The sequence below is a fragment of the Myodes glareolus genome, chromosome 9 (assembly GCF_982192425.1).
Source record: "Myodes glareolus chromosome 9, mMyoGla1.1, whole genome shotgun sequence".
In the NCBI taxonomy this organism is placed as follows: domain Eukaryota; kingdom Metazoa; phylum Chordata; class Mammalia; order Rodentia; family Cricetidae; genus Myodes; species Myodes glareolus.
This window is the reverse complement of record NC_142034.1, coordinates 22,161,142-22,180,159: the sequence shown is the minus strand read 5'-3', so window position 1 is coordinate 22,180,159 and position 19,018 is coordinate 22,161,142. Positions and strand designations below refer to the sequence as shown.

Genomic DNA, 19,018 nt, shown 5'->3' with positions numbered 1-19,018 from the left:
TGCAGGAGAAACAAACCCACACTGCCCTGAGTGTGATGGTTTTCCTAGCCTTGCAAACCAACCCAGGATGCCTGGAACAGCATCTGGTCTGGACATTTATACCCAGGGGCTCCTAAAAGGAGCCTGCTGCACTGAGGCAGCATGACACCAGAGTTGTTACCTTGCAGCAAGAGCAGACTTACAATAGTGAGCAGCCCTGATGTGAGGCTGGAGACCAGGTCCTTTCCAGCCCGAGCACAGATGATGGTGTTGTGGGCCCCAGAGACAGCTGGTCCGTGATCAGCTGTCACCATCAGACACATCTCAATGAACTGGCAGGAATACTTGGGCAACCTAGAGGAGGGCATACAGAGGGGCAGGAAGAAGAGTTGGAACAAAGTCTGGGAGCTATTATGACAAGAGCACACTTGTTTCCACAGCCTGATTCTACTGCCAATTCCAAGTAAAACTACTCCTGATTCCCGCAGTTATCAAACAGTGCAGAATACGATGTTAATCACCGAACTATCTTTCTGTCCATAAAAGGTTTCTGAATGTTCAGCGACCAAAATTCCAATCAAATTGCAATGAATCGGCAGTGCTTGCCCATGTTGCTCCTCATGACATCATTGCAGTCTTAGTTCTGAATACATAATTCACACACTGTGCTGTGCACATGCTGCCCTACTGTGCGACACCAACAAATGCTGCCTGAAACCCTTGGCTCTGACTTGAGGTTGTGAAACATCATGAACTGCTGTTTTCACTATACAGATAAGAACTTTCTTCCCCCCTTAAGAGGTATATATGCCTGGCGGTGTTGGTTCATGCCTTTAATAACAACACTTTGGAGGCAGAGGCAGGCAGATCTTTCTGAGTTTGAGGTCAAGCTGGTCGACAGAGCTAGTTTTAGGACAGCCAGGGCTACAGAGAAACACTGTCTCAAAAAAACAAAAAAAAAAAACAAGAGAGAAAATATACTTTTAAATATGGAAAAGAGACATTTAATATTTTTCTCCCATCATCCCTAGTATATAAATACCAACGAGCGTAACTTTGCATTGTGTTATGTCAAAATGTTTGACTTTAAAAATTGTTGCTTGAGTTTCATAAAAAGTTGTTAAATCAATTTTAGTTTGGGATTAAGATGGAATTTCCAACAATTTCTGAGTGTCATTTCATGTGTATTTTAATAAATAAAGCTTGCCTGAGGATCAGAAAAGTAAAACAGCGACACTGGCCAGCCTTACAGACCAGGCAGCAAGGACACACACCTTTAATCCCAGTAGCCACACTAGCTTGCCATAAAAACCAGGTAGTAATGGTGCACGCCTTTAATTCTAGAACTAGAGAGGATTATAAGACAGGAGGAGACAGCTCTCAGTCTGTCTCATTTGGAGGTTTCCTGGAGGCAGGATCACCATCTGTGGACTGAGGTCGAGGTAAGAGTCAGTGGCTGGCTGCTTTGCTTTTTTGGTCTTCAGGTTGAACCCCAATATCTGTCTCTGAATTTTTATTAATAGTGCCACATTTGGCAATCAAACCTGAGATTAAGAGTCTCATGCTCTACCGACTGTGCTAATAGTCCTGAACATACTTTCGCCATTTGGTAGTAAACAGTCATCCAAAGTGGTGTTCTAAACATTGACAACCATAAAATCAAAATACTGATTTCAACTCTGAAAACACTAAAGAGGTCCCATATCCTGTACCATTAGACATGCAGCCAAGATTTAATCAGTTTGTGTGTGCATGTGGGGTATGCACATGCATGAGGATGCCAGAAGTATATGTTGGTTGGGTGATTTTCTTAATGGCTCTGTACCTTATTTGATTGTTTGCTTATTGAGATTGTCTCACTATGTAGCCTTGGCTATCCTATCCTCGCCTCTGCTGGGATTAAAGTGTATGTGTGTGTTGTGTGTACCACCACACCCTGCCATCACCTTGTTTTTCGAGGCAGGGTCTCTCATTGAACCAGAAGCTCACCATTTCAGTTAAGACCGGCTAGCCAGTGAGCTCCTGGGATCCCCCACATATGCCCTATCTCCCAGCACTAGGGCTACAGGATAATGCAACTACACCCAGCTAGGGATTCGAATTCAGAGCCTTTGGCTATCACAGTAAGTGCTGTTACCAACTGAGTCATCTCCCCAGGCTAAGACTGAATTCTTTATACAAAAATAAACAAGCAAATTATCTCATGAGTATATAAACTTGTTCTTGTCTAAACAAGCAAATTATCTCATGAGTATATAAACTTGTTCTTGTCTTTAACGAGTGGTAAAACTATACATATAGCAGAGAATTTTTTTTAAGGTTACTGCTTTGCTTATAAATTCACAACAATTATATTTAAAAACACAAATAGAGGAAACTAATGTAAGGATTATAAAAGATTTACGCTGAACTAGTCTAAATACCAAAGAAGTAGAAGCAGCTGCACGCTCATTTTCAGACCCAATTAATATCACCTGATAAAGACAATTTTGTTTAACATACATTTGTTTAAATACTTAACAAAAGCTAAGAGCGCTTTTCAAGCTTTGCTAGAGCACCATTTATTGACACTTAGCGCATTACTATTTAACCCTCATGCTGATAAGTTATAATTGGACTTTTCTTTTTTGGGACCACAAGCTCGCAAATAATGACACGGAGACTTATAATTACTGGCCTTACTTTAGGACTACCCACAACTAGCTCTTATAACTTAAATTAACCGGTTTTTATTAATCTACATTCTGCCATGTGGTTACCTTTCCTCTGTACCGTATGTCCGACAATAACTGTTTTATAATAAATTCATTATCAGTATATTTGATTTGTATACCCATTTTATAAATCTATACACCTGGAATTACAGAAAAACTTTATGGGCTAGGCTGGGTATAGTGGTGCACTCCTTTAAGCCCAGCATATGGGAGGCAGAGATGATGGATCTCTTGAGGCCAGCCTGTTGCACATAGTGAAACTCTATTTCAAAAAGATGAAAAAAAGGTTAAAAAAAAAAAAAGTGGGCGAAAGGGGTTACCAGCGAAGAAAGTTTAAGACGCCGTGATGCTCAGCATGAGCATCTGCTACAGGATTTGGTCTGGACCTGCAGCTATGTCTCTCCACACGCCTGCTATCCCGCCCCACACATCCTGTAGTATCAATCTACCCACTAATGATCAAGGGCCAAGTCTGCAAACTGGGGGTGCAAAAGTACACAGAGAAACCTGCTCAGGTGCTACACCTGAGTTTGTCCAGGAAAGGCCTAGACCATGGCTGCAGCACTTCTGCAGACAAAGGCAGGACAGAACCCAAGGCTTCCACATGAAGATCTGTCCAGTGCTGTGCGGCCACGTCTGCTGCCTTGGCCAGCTGTCAGCCTCAAGGGAAGACTAACCTTAGGAGTGATGGAAAACACATACATCTACAATTCAGGCTGATGAGAGACAAAAAAATTTGCCAAGAGGAAGTAACCACGTCACTACTGCGTTACTTCCTACCACCCCTGCCCATCATGCCTCACCTTCTCTGGAACCAGAGGAGACCAAGGACGCCACCAATGCCCATCTCTTCCTTGAAGACCTCAGTGATGGGCATGCCTGCATAAATGAGCTCCTGTCCTCGCTCATCACAGATGCTGGTCATGAATGAGGCAGGTTTGCGGATCAAACCCAGTTCCTAAGCAGACACAGGGACAAAGAGACATAGGATTATGGTGACCATCAGACACTTTTTTTCCAAGATAGCTATCTATGCTCTCAGAACAAAAATGTCCCAGGAAAGTATTGGCCACTCTGAAAGTCAAGCAGCAATAAATACCCAGAGAGAAACTCTTTTCAACAAGCAGTGGCCAGCAAGGTGTAATGGTGCACACCTTTAATCCCAGCACCCAGGAGGCAGAGGCAGGGAGATCCCTGAGTTCGAGCTCACCCTGGTCTACAGAGCAAGTTTCAGGATAGCCAGGAATACACAGAGAAACTGTATCTTGAAAAACCAAACCAACCAACCAACCAAACAAACAAACAAAAAAAATTAGAGGCTTGGCATAGTGGTACACATCTTTAATCCCAACACTCTGGAGGCAGAGGCTGGTAGATCACTAATTTCAAATCCAGCAGGTCTACACAACTAGTTTCAGGACTGCCAGGACTACTTAGCAAGCTTGTCCATAATGTGCCTTTTACTTAATGGATCTAAGATCTATTAATGTCTGTACATGGACAATCTAGCTAGCTCCTTCTAAGTGCTATGTGGCACCTAGTCAAAAAATATATCACCATCTCCTGAAAATCTCCCGCGATCAACAACACTAAGTAAAATCCTTAGATATATTCCTTTGTACTGTCCTAGGAAAGCATTTCTTAGAAGTAGCTGTCCAGACATAAAATTGCTGGTTCACGAGGCACCAACACTTTCCCTTTTTTTGAGACAGGATATCATGTACCCCAGGTTGGTCTCAAAACTCTCTATGTAGCCAGAGGATGACCATGAACTTTGACCCTCCTGCCTCTCCTCCTGAATGCTGGCTCCAAGCACCTAAAGTTGACTCCTGACATCAGGTAAAACACATGTGGGTCATACTGCCCATTCTGTCACCTGACCTGGAAATAAAAGTGGGGACAGCTCTAGCATACAGTGCGTGGGATCCAAGAGGTAACCAGAGAGTTTTCTCATGTTTCTCTGATGGAGAAGCTGGGCATGGCTGCTCTAAATAGTTTGGAAGAGGTCTGGATTCCAGGAGCTAAAACCCAATCGCCTTAAAATTCACCAACTTAGGGCTGGAGAGATGGCTCAGGGGTTAAGAGCATTGCCTGCTCTTCCAAAGGTCCTGAGTTCAATTCCCAGCAACCACATGGTGGCTCACAACCATCTGTAATGAGGTCTGGTGCCCTCTTCTGGCCTTCAGGCATATACACAGACAGAATATTGTATACATAATAAATAAATATTTAAAAAAAAATTCACCAACTTAGAGCTGGGCATGGTAGGTAGCACAAGCCTCTAATCCCAGCACCCAGAAGGCAGAGGCAGGCAATCTCTGAGTTTTGAGGCTAACCTGGTCTACACAACAAGTTTTAGGACTGTGGAGATCATGTCTTAAAAACAAAAACAAGACAAAATTAAAACAACCACCACCACCAAACAAACAAAATCCACAAAAACAACAATTTACCTTAGCCCTCCAAGGGGCACCCATGATGACACTTACCCTGGCCCAAGAGTAGTCCATGGGCACTGTAGGAGGTGGCACTTCCTGAGCAGGTACAATGGCTCCTTTGGCCACAAGATCTTCATACACGGACCTGGGGGGGGAGGGGCAGGGAGAGGCAGAAGATGTCATTGTTCAGGTAGATATTGTTATTCTAGGCTCCATCCCAGACACTGCAGGCTTCTTCAGTTGTCAGGACCCTACTCTTACCAGCTGGATCCCAAGAGCTAAATGAAAACACTTACAGCCCAGACTATTCTTGCTCCCACCCCTTTAGTGCTCCTTCTCTGGGTGAGGCTTCATAGGAAGCTGAATCTGGGGGCAATAGGAAGAGAGACAGGAACAGCCAAGGCAGGTTCAAGAGGTAAAAATAGAATGTGAACGTCCAGTAACTCTATCAATAATCAAAAGTGACACTCAGGATGACACCTTTTAAACACGGCCAAGCCCCCATGTCTCTTTCATTTACGACCGCCAACAACAAGCCAAGCAGACAGCCTCAGGAACCAAATGACCGTCCTGACTGGCCTGGTCCTGATGCTCTTAAACTAAAACAGAAAAAGGCTGAGAAAAGGATGGTTTTCCCTACGGTGCATTAGCACCCAAGCGGAACCAAGAGTATCTGGACGCTCCTGTGCCAGGGGGCTGTTGTCCCTAGGAAGGACCAGGAGAGGTGGAGAGACCACATCCTGCCCACTACTTACTGAATGATTTCTCCAAGTTCATCGAAGCTTCGGGGCACAAACACTCCTGCCTCCTTCAAGGCCTGGTTCTTGGCTACTGCAGTTTCAGAAGCCTGGTTGGCACAAGCTCCAGCATGACCAAACTGGACCTGGGAAGCAGAGAACAGCAGCTTTAGTGGGCTTGTTACTCCTCCATGAAGGACAAAGGCTCCTGGGAAACATTAGCACTGATGACAGAGTGGCCTGTGCCAAATGCTTCACGCACGCTCCATGATACATGCACAATGTGTATTGGGGGCAGGATACAAGACTGTTAGTCCAACTCCAGGATCATCCTCTTCATATGAGCCATGTTTGGTATCCCTGGGGCAGCAGCCAGAGGGATGGGAAGGAGGCTTAGCGCTCAGCAACAAGTGAAGCTACAGCCGTGAGCTGAGCTCACGTGGAAGCAGAGACGTCAAGCTGTTTAAGAAGTCGGCTTCACATCCCTGTAGAACAGTGAGCAGCTGCTGCTTCTCTCTGGCCATAGCTCGGAGGAAGGTGTGTATCCAGTGAAAGACGAACACGAGGGGAGAGAAAACCATCAAACAGCTCTGTGGGGGACAGCAAGATGGCTCAGTGGGTAAAAGTGCCTGCCCCCAAGCCCGACAATAGTGGAAAGAGCTGACTCCTACAAGCTGTCCTTTTACCCTCATACGTAGGTCACCACACACAGACTCGCATCTCACACTAAGTGTAATATTTTTTTTAAAGAGCTAGATGGGAATCAAGCAATTGGGGAAATAAATTAATCTACTGAAATTAGATTAATTTATTAATTAAGAAATTAAGTCAGCTGGTATAAACTCTGACTTAGGACTGAACACGGTGAGCAGCTGTACTAGCACACAATCTGTACGACCCATGCTCCCCGGCACCAAGCACCTTCTAACAGCCCCCTCATCTGATGATCTTTCTAGAGCCTACTAGGTTTCCTCGAGGACTAAGTAACTGTCCACAGTCACACAGGTGATGCGTGGTAGCTTTGGAATCCAGGCAGTTTTGGTCCCAGTCTATTTTCTTGCAGATTTAAATGATCAAAAGAGGCTTCAGCACTGAGGTTTGTTAAAAAGACTAACAATGCCTTCTCTGTAGGACTTCCGCTGCCTGCCTGGGTGGATGGTTGGGAGGGGCAGATTCTGTACTCAGAAACTCTGGGGCTGGAAAGTTAAGCAGGATTTTTTTTTTTCAGGAGAGACACCCCCCCTCCCCCCAGCTGCTGGGTGTGGGTTGACCTTGAATTCCAGGGCTCTAGCAATTCCACCTCAGCTTCACATCTGACTGCTCACATCTTTAAATTTTGGATTTCTCAAAAAACCCAAGTTTCTAAAGGGGAAAAAGAATACACAGACAGCATTCCCCTGTCTTAAAACAGCACTCTCTCCAATGAGCTGGGTGTTTACTTTGAAAACTGTGTTTTGAGAACCATACTTGTAAAAGTGCCTCTTTAACAAGGCCCCATTTCTAGTTTGTCTTTTTTTTAAAAGATTCTTTATTTTAAATATATATATATATATATATATATATATATATATATATATGAGTATTTATTTAACCTGCATGTAAATAAGTGTACCACTTGCATGCAGTGGCCAGAAGAGGGCAGCATGACCCCATAACTGGAGTTAGAGAGGGCCGTCAGGAGTCATGCAGTTGTTGGAAACTGAACCTGGGCAGAACAGTCAGGGTTAGCTCTCCAGCCATAGTTCCCAGCTCTTCACTATTTCATCCAGCAGCTGCCTCCGGTGTGCCAATTAGTGGACATTCCCCTCTCTGAAATTAAGAGACTGACCTGCTCAAGAGTTCAAGATCAACTGACAGTCACTGTATTAGTCAAGATTTGTATAACCTTGTAGTGTCATACGGGAATTTAAAAAAAAAAATACTTCTAAAAACTTAAAAGCACTTTAAGGTCATGCACTCCCCACGAACGATGGGCAGTGTCAGCAAGGTCCAAAGAATAAGGCGCTGACCCCTTAGACACATCCTTGGCATGGTCAGGACAGAGAGAAGCAGGCAGAGAGAAACAAAGAGAAGTGGAATTACTTTGTGAGGGAAGGTCTAGGAGGCCGGAGAATGAGAAGCAGCTTCACAAGTAAGTGGTTGGAGCTGGGCGGTGGTGGTGCACACCTTTAAAGCCAGCACTCAGGAGGCAGGCAGATGCAGGCAGATCTGCCTGAGTTGGAGGCCAGCCTGAGTTCCAGCACAAGCTCCAAAGCTACACAGAGAAACCCTGTCTCGAAAAAACAAAACAAACCAAACAAACAAAAAAGGAAGTGGTTGGAAGGAAGAGTCACTACAGTCCTAAGTATGCCAGACCTTTAAAATCATTTCTGTTCTGGCTCTGTGATGTTAATGTGTCTGTTAGTGTATGTACGCATGTGTGCACACATGCATGTCCATGTTGATGTCAGAGACTGATAATTTATATCTCCCTTAATCACTCTCTGCCTTATTCTTTGAGACGTCTCTCACTGAACCCGGAGAGCACCAATTAACCTTAAACTAGTTGGCCAGTGAATCCAAGGATCTGCCTGCCTCCACCTCACCTCCTCTGGGATTACAGAGGAGTGCTGAGTGTGGGTGCTGAGGACCCGAGGACCCAGACTCACTCACTCATCCTTGCACATTGACTGAGCCATCTTCCCAGTCTTTGTTTTGCTTTTTTACCATGTGACCCCTATTAGCCTCGTACTGTGGTCCTCTGAAACACTGATGAGCCAATGCTCAGCTGCAATCACTTTCATTTAAATCATCCTAAACCCAATTTTGCAGCTCTGCAAATGGAGGAACAGATGCACTAACTGATGTGCCAGGTCATAGTGCACGAAGAGCTGATCTTAAAACCTGTGCCAGTCACTTCTGAAGGGTGGGCAGGATTCCACACCACCGAATTCCACATAGGTCAGATTCACAAAATACATGATATTTAAAGTTTTTATAACACCCTGTCCTAAGACTGACTGACTGTACCTTCTATAGTGGAGATCTGCATCACTCTCTTAGGCCTGCCGCTTTCCAGTACACAGATATACATGGTGACCACATCCTCCCAGTACACAGAGTCGGCATGATGACTCTTCTCCCAGTGTGAGCACTAGGCTGTGTCCATCTGTCACCATTACAATGTTGCAGGGACTATCCTAGTGCTTCCTTTAAAGCATCTTTGCATTCAGGTCCCTAGGATATGTAGCAATGGGGTTCAGAGATGTGCACCTCCAAACAGCCACTTGGAGGTGGGCAGGAGAACCAGAGCTTAGAGGTAAAGAGCTTCACTGCTGGGCTAGGGAAGTGAGGAGTAAGGCATTTGCCAGCATGTGAGGCCCTGGGTTCGATTACCCCTCCTCCACTGCAAAAGCAGCATTGCTGCAGGAAGCTTGGAGGCCAAGCCTTCTATATGTACACCATTGAGGACCCCATAGGCTGTTCCACACTGCTGATAAATTGGCTGACAAATTGTTTTGTTTCCTTGAGACAGGATCTCACCATGTAGTTCTGGCTGTCCTGAAACTCACTATATAGAACAGGCTGGCAAACCTGTCTGTCTCTGCTTCTCAAGTGCTGGAGCTAAAGGCATCCACCACCACATCCGGACTGACAAATAGTTTTATCCTGCATTTTATTTTTTATTTAATGTATGCAAGCGCTCTATCTGCAAGTATAAACTTTACACCAGAAGAGAGCATCAGATCCCACTATAGACAGATGGTCGTAAGCCTCCATGTGGTACTGGAAACTCAACTGAATTAACTCAGGACCCCTGGAAGAGCTGCCAGTGCCCTTAACCAGTGAGTTATCTTTCCAGCTTCTCTGGGTAGCCCTGGCTGTTCTGGAACTAACTTTTTTTTTTAAATGACTTAATTAATTTCATTGTATGTGCACTGGTGTGAAGGTGTCAAATCCTCTGAAACTGGAGTTACAGGCAGTTGTGAGCAGCCATGTGGGTGCTGGAAATTGAACCCTCGTCTTCTGGAAGAGCAGCCAATGCTCTTAACCACTGAGCCATCTCTCCAGTCCCCTGCATTTTATTTTTATCATCATCTGATCAACCATCATCATAACAGGGGATCATCTTAAACTAGAGCCCAGGACTCCTCTCTAAGAGGCTCATCATCCCCCCGTCTCAGCTCTTTTACTGGCTCATCATCCCCCTGTCTCAGTTCTAACAGACTCATCATCCCCCTGTCTCAGCTCTAACAGGCTCATCATCCCCCTGTCTCAGCTCTAACAGGCTCATCATCCCCCTGTCTCAGCTCTAACAGGCTCATCATCCCCGTCTCAGCTCTAACAGGCTCATCATCCCCCTGTCTCAGTTCTAACAAGTTCATCATCCCCCCGTCTCAGCTCTAACAGACTCATCATCCCCCTGTCTCAGTTCTAACAGGCTCATCATCCCCCTGTCTCAGCTCTAACAGACTCATCATCCCCCCCGTCTCAGCTCTAACAGGCTCATCATCCCCCTGTCTCAGCTCTAACAGGCTCATCATCCCCCTGTCTCAGTCCTCTAGGAGCTGGACTCACAAGCACACCACTACTCAATTGCACATCATCTTTACTTTCGGGGTGGGCAAACAAGTGTCGCAGTGTGGATGTGGAGGGCAGCAAGCTGGTCCTCTCCTCCAGCACAGCACTCTGGCACCTGCTCTGGCCTGCCCTTGGGGTCCTGACAGGATATGCAGTCAGTGTGGCCCCTGAGAGTGCCTCCTGTGCGCATTCACGATGTTCCTTTTAAAAGGGGCCCTGCCCACCACTCAGCTCTCTCTCTGCTTCTCTGTCTCTCTCCCTTCTCTTCGGCTGCTCCTGTCCCCAGAGGCTGGCCTCCTCACTCCCATTCCCTCTCATAGAAACCCTCCATGTGAACTCTGCTGGATGGCATCTTTCTTGTGTCGCCTTTTTTAAAAATTACAAAACTGAGGATTGCACTCAGGTGGTCAGGGTTGATGACCAAGTCATCTCACAAGCCCAGTATGTCACCTTAATACATCAAGAACAATTCCCTCTCCACCATCTCTCACTGAGTGTCCCTACCGTGGCCTTCCAGTCTAAGCCGAGGCTATATCCTCCCTTGTGTCGGAACTCAATGTGCCTCTTCTAGGCCTGAACCTGCTGATGAATGTGCAGAGCGGGAGTCCAGATGAGGTGAGCTCCTGGCGAGCAGAACTCGGGCTCGGCTTTGTAGTCAGCACACAGTACAGGCTTATTGAAGGAATTATCAGCTTAATGTGATGATGGATGGTTCACCTCAGACACCCTCTTCTGCAACCCCATTTTCTACTCAATAATGGCCTGACCCTCTCATACCTCAGAGGAGAACATGGTGGCACAGGTCCCGATGCACCAGCAGACCACTGGCTTGGTGAGGCGGCCCTCTTTGATGCCCCGGCAGATCTTATATTCCTCTGTGCCCCCTATCTGCAAAGAAATGGGGGATGGAAAAAGGTCCACAAGTTAGTGCAATCTGCTCCAAGTCTTCCTAGGACCAGCCCAGCCCTACAGCAGGAAGAACTGCTCACGTAACACAGGGCAAAAACATTAAACAATAAACAAAAAGTTAAAAAGTCCACCAAATCCCATGAAATAAAATAAAAGCTGGCTATATGCTATACACAATCCCAGAGAACCTAGACAACAAACAGGACCCTAAGAGATACATACATGGATCTACTATATATAGGAAGTAGAAAAAGACAAAATCTCCCAAGTAAATTGGGAGCACCGGGACCATGGGAGAGGGTAGAAGGGAAGGAGAGAGATAGGGAGGGGAGGGAAAAAAAAAAAAAAAAAAAATATATATATATATATATCAATAAAAAAAGAAAGAAAAAAGAGATGTAGCCAGAAATAACATTTCTCCATTTCATTACATACATAACATACACACATACATACATAACAAACAAACATACATACACACACATACATACATACATACATACATATAAGCAGATTATAAACTCAGGGGAACCAAAATTGGGCTATGTAACAGTAAGTTTAGTTTCCACCTAAAAACTTCATCCTAGGCGTGTAAAGAAATTACAAAAAGGTCATACGTGTCTTAAAAAAGTTTCTGGATGTTCAGAGTATGTGATGACATAGGATTAGACCCGTTCAGAAGAACAGTAAGAAATGGACTTACACAACTCTCCTTGACTTTAAAAATGCCCTTGCAGAGGCTGGAGAGATGGCTCAGCAGTTAAGAGCACTTACTGACTTGGAAGACTTGGGTTTAGTTCCTAACACCCAAATGGTGGCTGACAATCACCTGCAATTCCATTTCCAGAGGATCTAGCACCCTCTCTGATCACTGCAGGCATGAGGCACACACATGGTATACAGAGACACGAAGGCAAAACATTCATAATACATAATATTTAAAAAAAAAAAAAACGGGGGGGGGGCTGGAGAGATGGCTCAGAGGTTAAGAGCATTGCCTGCTCTTCCAAAGGTCCTGAGTTCAATTCCCAGCAACCACATGGTGGCTCACAACCATCTGTAATGGGGTCTGGTGCCCTCTTCTGGCATGCAGGCATACACACAGACAGAATATTGTATACATAATAAATAAATAAATATTTAAAAAAAAAATCAAGCTGGCAGTGGGGGTGCACACCTTCAATCCCAGCACTCGGGAGGCAAAAGCAGGTAGATCTCTGAGTTCAAAGTCAGCCTGGTCTACAGAGTAAGTTCTAGGAAAGCCAGGGCTACATAGAGAAACTCTGTCTCCAAAAAACCAAATAAAATAAAAAAATCCAAAAATTAAAAAAGAAAATGCCCTCACTCTCCAGCTATCCTCTCCACCAGGTGGAGACCATGGCAGAGGGAAGAGTACCTCCTACACTGGTGTTTAGTGCCAATGGTGCCAACTCTAAGCCCCAGAGCCTCAAGGGATGAATCACCAGGTCTATTACTTTAAGATATATAGTGTCAAAGTGCTTGGATTTTTTTTTTAATTTTTCTTTTTTTAAATTTATTTATTTATTATGTATACAATGTTCTGTCCGCGTGCCAGGAGAGGAAACCCAATTGAATTACAAATGGTTTGTGAGCCACCATATGGTTGCTGGGAATTGAACTCAGGACCTCCAGAAGAAGAGCCAGTGCTCTTAACCTCTGAGCCATCTCCCCAGGCTGTGCTTGGATTTTTAAAAGCACAAATCATAGACTACATTTATAATCAAAAGGGGACCCTTCCCGTAAAAGCACCAACAGCACCAACACTCACTTCCCCAAGAACTACAATCATCTTGACTCCTGGAGTGTCCTGGTAACGTAGCACATGATCCATGAATGTGGAGCCGGGGTACCTGTAGAGAGTCGGGAGAACGGAGGATCAGGAGGCAGCCTCAGGAGGTGTGGGCACATGTGGGAATCACCCTACTACATACAAGGAACACTGCATGCCCAGGTCAGATACAGAAGCTCCAGGCTAGTGGAGGTAGATGCGAGGGGCCAGGAACCAGTGGAGCAGATTGGGGGAGTGGAGGAGACAGAACAGGGGGAGTCCAGAGTTCATTTGGGGAGTAGATGTCCCAGAGAACACCTGTGTGGCATTTTTTTTTTTTTGGAGGGTGGGAGTCTCTGCACAGCCCTGGCTGTCCTGGAACTTGCTCTGTAGACCATGTTAGCCTTGAACTCACAGTGGCCTATTAGAGTGGTTGGAGGGGACCCAGTCCCTGGTGCTGCCTGACTCAGAACTCCTGCAAGGCTTTCCTCACCCAGACATCCAGTTTGACAGGGTCTGGTAGTCTCAGAGACAGGCAAGGGAACTCATCTCCCAGAAGTTTTTGAACCCCAGCAGCAGTAGTTCCAGTGATAAGAAGGAGCAATGGCTAATGTTTATCATGGACTTTCTGTGCCAGCCACTGCTGTGTGCTACTCTAGTGCAGTGGTCCAGCCACTGCTGTGTGCTACTCTAGTGCAGTGGTCCAGTCACTGTTGTGTTACTCTAGTGCAGTGGTCCAGCCACTGCTGTTCCTCTAGTGCAGTGGTCCAGTCACTGCTGTGCTACTCTAGTGCAGTGGTCCAGCCACTGCTGTGTGCTACTCTAGTGCAGTGGTCCAGCCACTGCTGTGTGCTACTCTAGTGCAGTGGTCCAGTCACTGTTGTGTTACTCTAGTGCAGTGGTCCAGCCACTGCTGTTCCTCTAGTGCAGTGGTCCAGTCACTGCTGTGCTACTCTAGTGCAGTGGTCCAGCCACTGCTGTGTGCTACTCTAGTGCAGTGGTCCAGCCACTGCTGTGTGCTACTCTAGTGCAGTGGTCCAGTCACTGCTGTGTGCTACTCTAGTGCAGTGGTCCAGCCACTGCTGTGTGCTACTCTAGTGCAGTGGTCCAGTCACTGCTGTGTGCTACTCTAGTGCAGTGGTCCAGCCACTGCTGTGTGCTACTCTAGTGCAGTGGTCCAGTCACTGTTGTGTTACTCTAGTGCAGTGGTCCAGCCACTGCTGTTCCTCTAGTGCAGTGGTCCAGTCACTGCTGTGCTACTCTAGTGCAGTGGTCCAGCCACTGCTGTGCGCTACTCTAGTGCAGTGGTCCAGCCACTGCTGTGTGCTACTCTAGTGCAGTGGTCCAGCCACTGCTGTGTGCTACTCTAGTGCAGTGGTCCAGCCACTGCTGTGTGCTACTCTAGTGCAGTGGTCCAGTCACTGCTGTGTTACTCTAGTGCAGTGGTCCAGTCACTGCTGTTCCTCTAGTGCAGTGGTCCAGTCACTGCTGTTCCTCTAGTGCAGTGGTCCAGTCACTGCTGTGTTACTCTAGTGCAGTAGTTCCTTCAACAAAATTGAGGATAACTATTATTAACTAAAAGTAACACCTACTGAGCACCTACTAAATGCTAGGTCCTCTGTTAGCTACTTTACTAGATCTTGCTTGGTCCTCCCAATGACCTCAGGAGGCAGGACATTTATTTTATGTATTTAATATGCAATGGCGCTGGAGGGTTATCCATACAGCCCCCACTGGGAAACTGAGATCTGAATGTATTTGCTGTGGCTTCAGAACTGGGTCTCTTAACCCCTGTACTCCCTCTCCCTACCTTCCCACTCGCAGACAGCATCCAAACCCTGAGACAGCTTTCAAAACACAATTACAGCTTCTATTTTCTGGTCCTGAGATAAGAGGAGTCCCCACTTAACGGACTTGTTTTACCAGCTTTAATAGCTTTACTAGGGCCCAGTGCTCAGGCATGTTGCTCAGCCAGCCACTGTCACTGTGGAAGATTCCCAGATATTACCTGTCCCCACCGATGGCCACACCCTCATAGACACCGTCTGTGGTCCGCGAGATGATATTGTTGAGTTCGTTAGACATGCCTCCAGAACGCGAGACATAGGCCACACTGCCTGGGCGGTAGAGTTTGGAAGCCAGGATGTTGTCCAGCATCCCACCAGTATTCCCAATCTTAAAGCATCCAGGCTTGATGCCCCCAACCTGCAGAGGCAGAAGCAGCAGTTAAGAACACAGGGTGCAGGAAGAACCACAAAGCCCCACCTTACCTGCCCTGTGCCTCTGACCTGGGTGCAAAGTGGCTTAAAGAATCACACTCACCCACGAAGAACCTCTCCTCTCTCTGAGAAGATATTCCAAGATTTGCGTATGAAATGTGGCTCTAGAGTTTTAGATTCATGTACTTAACATTAAGTTGTCTCCCCTACTTCATGGTCACAGCGCCAGCAAAGATGTTCCACACAGCTGGGCTTCTCAGTGCATAGTGACATCTTGCTTATAACACAAGCACTCCTTTCCCACCGCAAAAGTCCTGGTTTTAGGGATGGTGACACAGCATCCTCTTACCCAGCATGTATGAGGCCTTCAGGGAATCACTAGCACCAGGGGGAAAAATTCTAGCTCCTACTTTTTTTTGAGACAGGATCATACAACGCAGCCCTGGTTAGCCTGAAACTCATTATGTAGACCAGGTTAGCCTTGAACTACTAAAGATCTGCCTGCTTCCGGCTCCCAAGTACGAGATTAAAGGTGTCACCACCACCACCACGCTCAGCCTTAGCTTCAAACTTTTATTTAAATGTATTTATTTTCATTTTATGTCTATGGGTATTTTTATCTGCTCCGTACGCATACACTGCCTGCAGAGTCGAGAAGACGGTGGCAGATTCTTCTGAACTGGGGCTACAGAGATTGTGAGCTGCCCCCCGGGTGACGGAAACAGTCTGTGCCCTCTGCAACAGCAACAGTGCTGTTGACTACCTAGCCATCTCTCCAGCCCCAGTTTCAGTGTTTTATACAACTAAGTTAAAACAATGACAGCAATTTCTTTGACTGTGAAGCTGTAAGTCAAAAATAAGCCCCAGGATAGCCCCCCCCCCCGCTTTGGCTTATAATTAAAGGAATAATTAAACACTGTATTATGGCTACATATAAGGACAAAAGCATTAAAAATAAGTATCTTCCCATTAACCACTTGTATATTTTGTTTTGTTTTTGTTTTCTGGGTTTGTTTTCAAGACCAGGTTTCTCTATGTAGCTTTGGATCCTGTCCTGGAACTCACTCCGTAGAGCAGGCTGCCTTTGAACTCACAGAGATCCGCCTGCCTCTGCCTCCAGAGTGCTGGGATTAAAGATGTGCACCACCACCACCTGGCTCCATTAGCCCCTCTTAACTATGAAGTTGTAAGACTGTGAAGAAGCCCTTGAAAAACTGGGGGCTGGGAGGCTAGAGAGACTTGGTGGTGGCGAGCACTCCCAAAAGCATAAAGAGTGGGGTCCAGTCAGTGTTGTAACAGTTAGGCATTATCCTCTGATTCCTGAAACCCCAACACTGAAGGAGACAGAGGCAGCAAGATCACTGAGGCCAACAAAACTTGAAAGCTCCAGGTTCAGGAGGAGACCCTGCTTCAAAGGAATAGGGTGTGGGGGGGGGAGTGACAGAGAATCCTTGACATTCACTCTGGCTTCACATATACATATCATAAACCACCCCTAACATACACACACACACACACACACACACACACACACAAAACAAAAAAGTAAATAAAACTTAAAACTAACTGGGGTTTGGCAGTGTGACTCAGCAAGTACCCTTGCTTGGTGTCAATGGTCCTGGGTTCCATCCCTAGCATTTCAAGTAAAAAAAAAAAATCTACCTGGGAATTGTTACCAAAGCAGCAGGTATTTCTCACAACGTGAACCCAGGATAGTCAATAAACAAGTCTGGGCTAATGAGATGGCTCTGCAGATAAAACTGTTTGCCTCGAGTTTGACAATCTCAGTTCAATACCTAGAAGCCACGGTGAAAGGACTGAACCAGAGCCGTCCTCTGATCAACAAATGCACACCATGGCACATGTACCCCCCCCCCCGACCACCCTCTGTCCAATAATCATAAAATAAATGACTTAAGAAATAAAAAGGGAGGGTTACTGATATGATCAGTGTGTAATCAGGCCAGATCACCCGGTAAGTGGGCCCACATGGTAGGTGAACAGAGCCAATGCCACAAAGTTGCCCTCTGACCCTGTATGTGTACTTTGACATGTGTGTGTGTGCAGTTGTGCACATACATACACACATAATAAATACATGTAACAGAAAAATCAGGGGAGCTTCTAGGATGAAGACAAGATGAACTGCTGTATGCTGCCACCATTCAGAATGTACACCAGTCTAGCCACTCCACTCTGTATAGAGTTTCCTCAAAATATAAAAAACAGAATTACCACATGAGCCAGTCACACTACTTGGGTAGTTACCCAACAGACTCTAAATCAGCATACCACAGAGGTACTTACTTGTCCATCAGTGGTTACTGTTGCACTGTTCACAATAACGGAGTTATGAAAACAACCTAGGTGTTCATCAAGAAGAATAGCCAAGGAAAATATGGTACATGCACACAATGAAATCTTTTTCAGCCATAAAGAATAGAATTACGTCATCTATAGTGCAATGAACACAACTGGAGATAATCATACTAAGTAAATTAAGTCAGCTGCAGAAACACAAATATTGCATGCTTTCTTTCATTTGTGAATTCTGGATTTTGTACGAGTACACAAAACCATACACATACAGATGACATGTAAATAAAAACTGGACTGTCGAAGGTAAGGAGGGGCCTGATGAGGGCTGGGGAGGGAGGACATGGCCAGGATTTTGCTCAAAGTGCATTATATACTTGAATGAAAATGGATTGAAATAATTCAGTATAATCAAATAAAAAAAGTTATTAATAACAACAGAAGTGCGCTTCCTATCGGCATGGTAGATCATGCCTCTAATCCCAAGGCTCAGGAAGAAAATTACCATAAATTCCAGGCCAGTTTGGATCAGTGTTAATAACCCTGCCTCAAAAAAAAAAAAAAACAACAACAACAACAACAACAAAAATCACCACCACAAAACAAACAACAAAACAGTATGCTTCCTGCAGCCTACGGAAGATTTCTGGGGTGGACACTCACCGTGGCTGGCCCAATGATGGTCACTCCCTTCTGATCAGCCTTCTTGATGAGCTTCCGTGTAAGAGCCTCAGGGATGCCTTCTGCTATGATGGCTATGGTCCGGATCTAGAGGATTAACAAAGCCCCTTCTTTGAACATTTTACCTTAGATAGAAATGAGGCCCTAGGTCCAAGGGCCCCATTCAGGTTTCAAGAACAAAGTAAGGTGAATGCAATGCATCTTCTCCCTCCCACAGGCCTGAGGGCCTACTCTAGTCACTTCAGATCCTCTCAAAAGGAGAGGCGTGGGGTCAGCCAGATAGCTCAGCAGGCAAATACACTTGGTGCCAAGCCTAATGACCTGAGTTTGATGCCAAGGACAGAGGGAGCAGAATGAGAACTGACTCCTGAAGGTTGTCCACATGCACACCACACAGACAGACAGTAAGTGTTAACAAAATAAAAAGCACGGCAGTGGATGCCGAAACAAACCTCCACGGGCCAATGCCACAAGGACTCTGTGCGCGAGCAGATGCAAATGCTTTCAAATCTCTGCAAGTCTGCAGCTCCATTCTCTCACCAAGACCCTCAGACCCAACTGATCCCTACCTGCCTTTCCTCCTGAGTACCCAATGAGTCCTCTCTGTCCTACAGGAAGTGGCCAGAGCACAACAGAAATAAGTTGATCCCGTAGCTACCCAGATGGGGCTAGAGGA

The 19,018-nt window shown here is 45.8% G+C and overlaps 1 protein-coding gene across 2 annotated transcripts in view; it reads right to left on the bottom strand.

Moving 5' to 3' along the window:
• Acly (ATP citrate lyase) overlaps positions 1-19,018 on the bottom strand; it is a 51,340-nt gene that overhangs the window by 7,226 nt on the left and 25,096 nt on the right. For both annotated transcript variants that reach the window (XM_087909990.1, XM_087909991.1), the window contains 8 exons: positions 18,325-18,429; positions 15,135-15,331; positions 13,127-13,208; positions 11,206-11,316; positions 5,887-6,014; positions 5,183-5,276; positions 3,497-3,651; positions 183-333 (listed from right to left, as the gene is read on the bottom strand). In XM_087909990.1, coding sequence (XP_087766116.1) covers positions 183-333; positions 3,497-3,651; positions 5,183-5,276; positions 5,887-6,014; positions 11,206-11,316; positions 13,127-13,208; positions 15,135-15,331; positions 18,325-18,429 — 1,023 coding nt within the window. The remainder of the gene's footprint in view (positions 1-182; positions 334-3,496; positions 3,652-5,182; positions 5,277-5,886; positions 6,015-11,205; positions 11,317-13,126; positions 13,209-15,134; positions 15,332-18,324; positions 18,430-19,018) is intronic.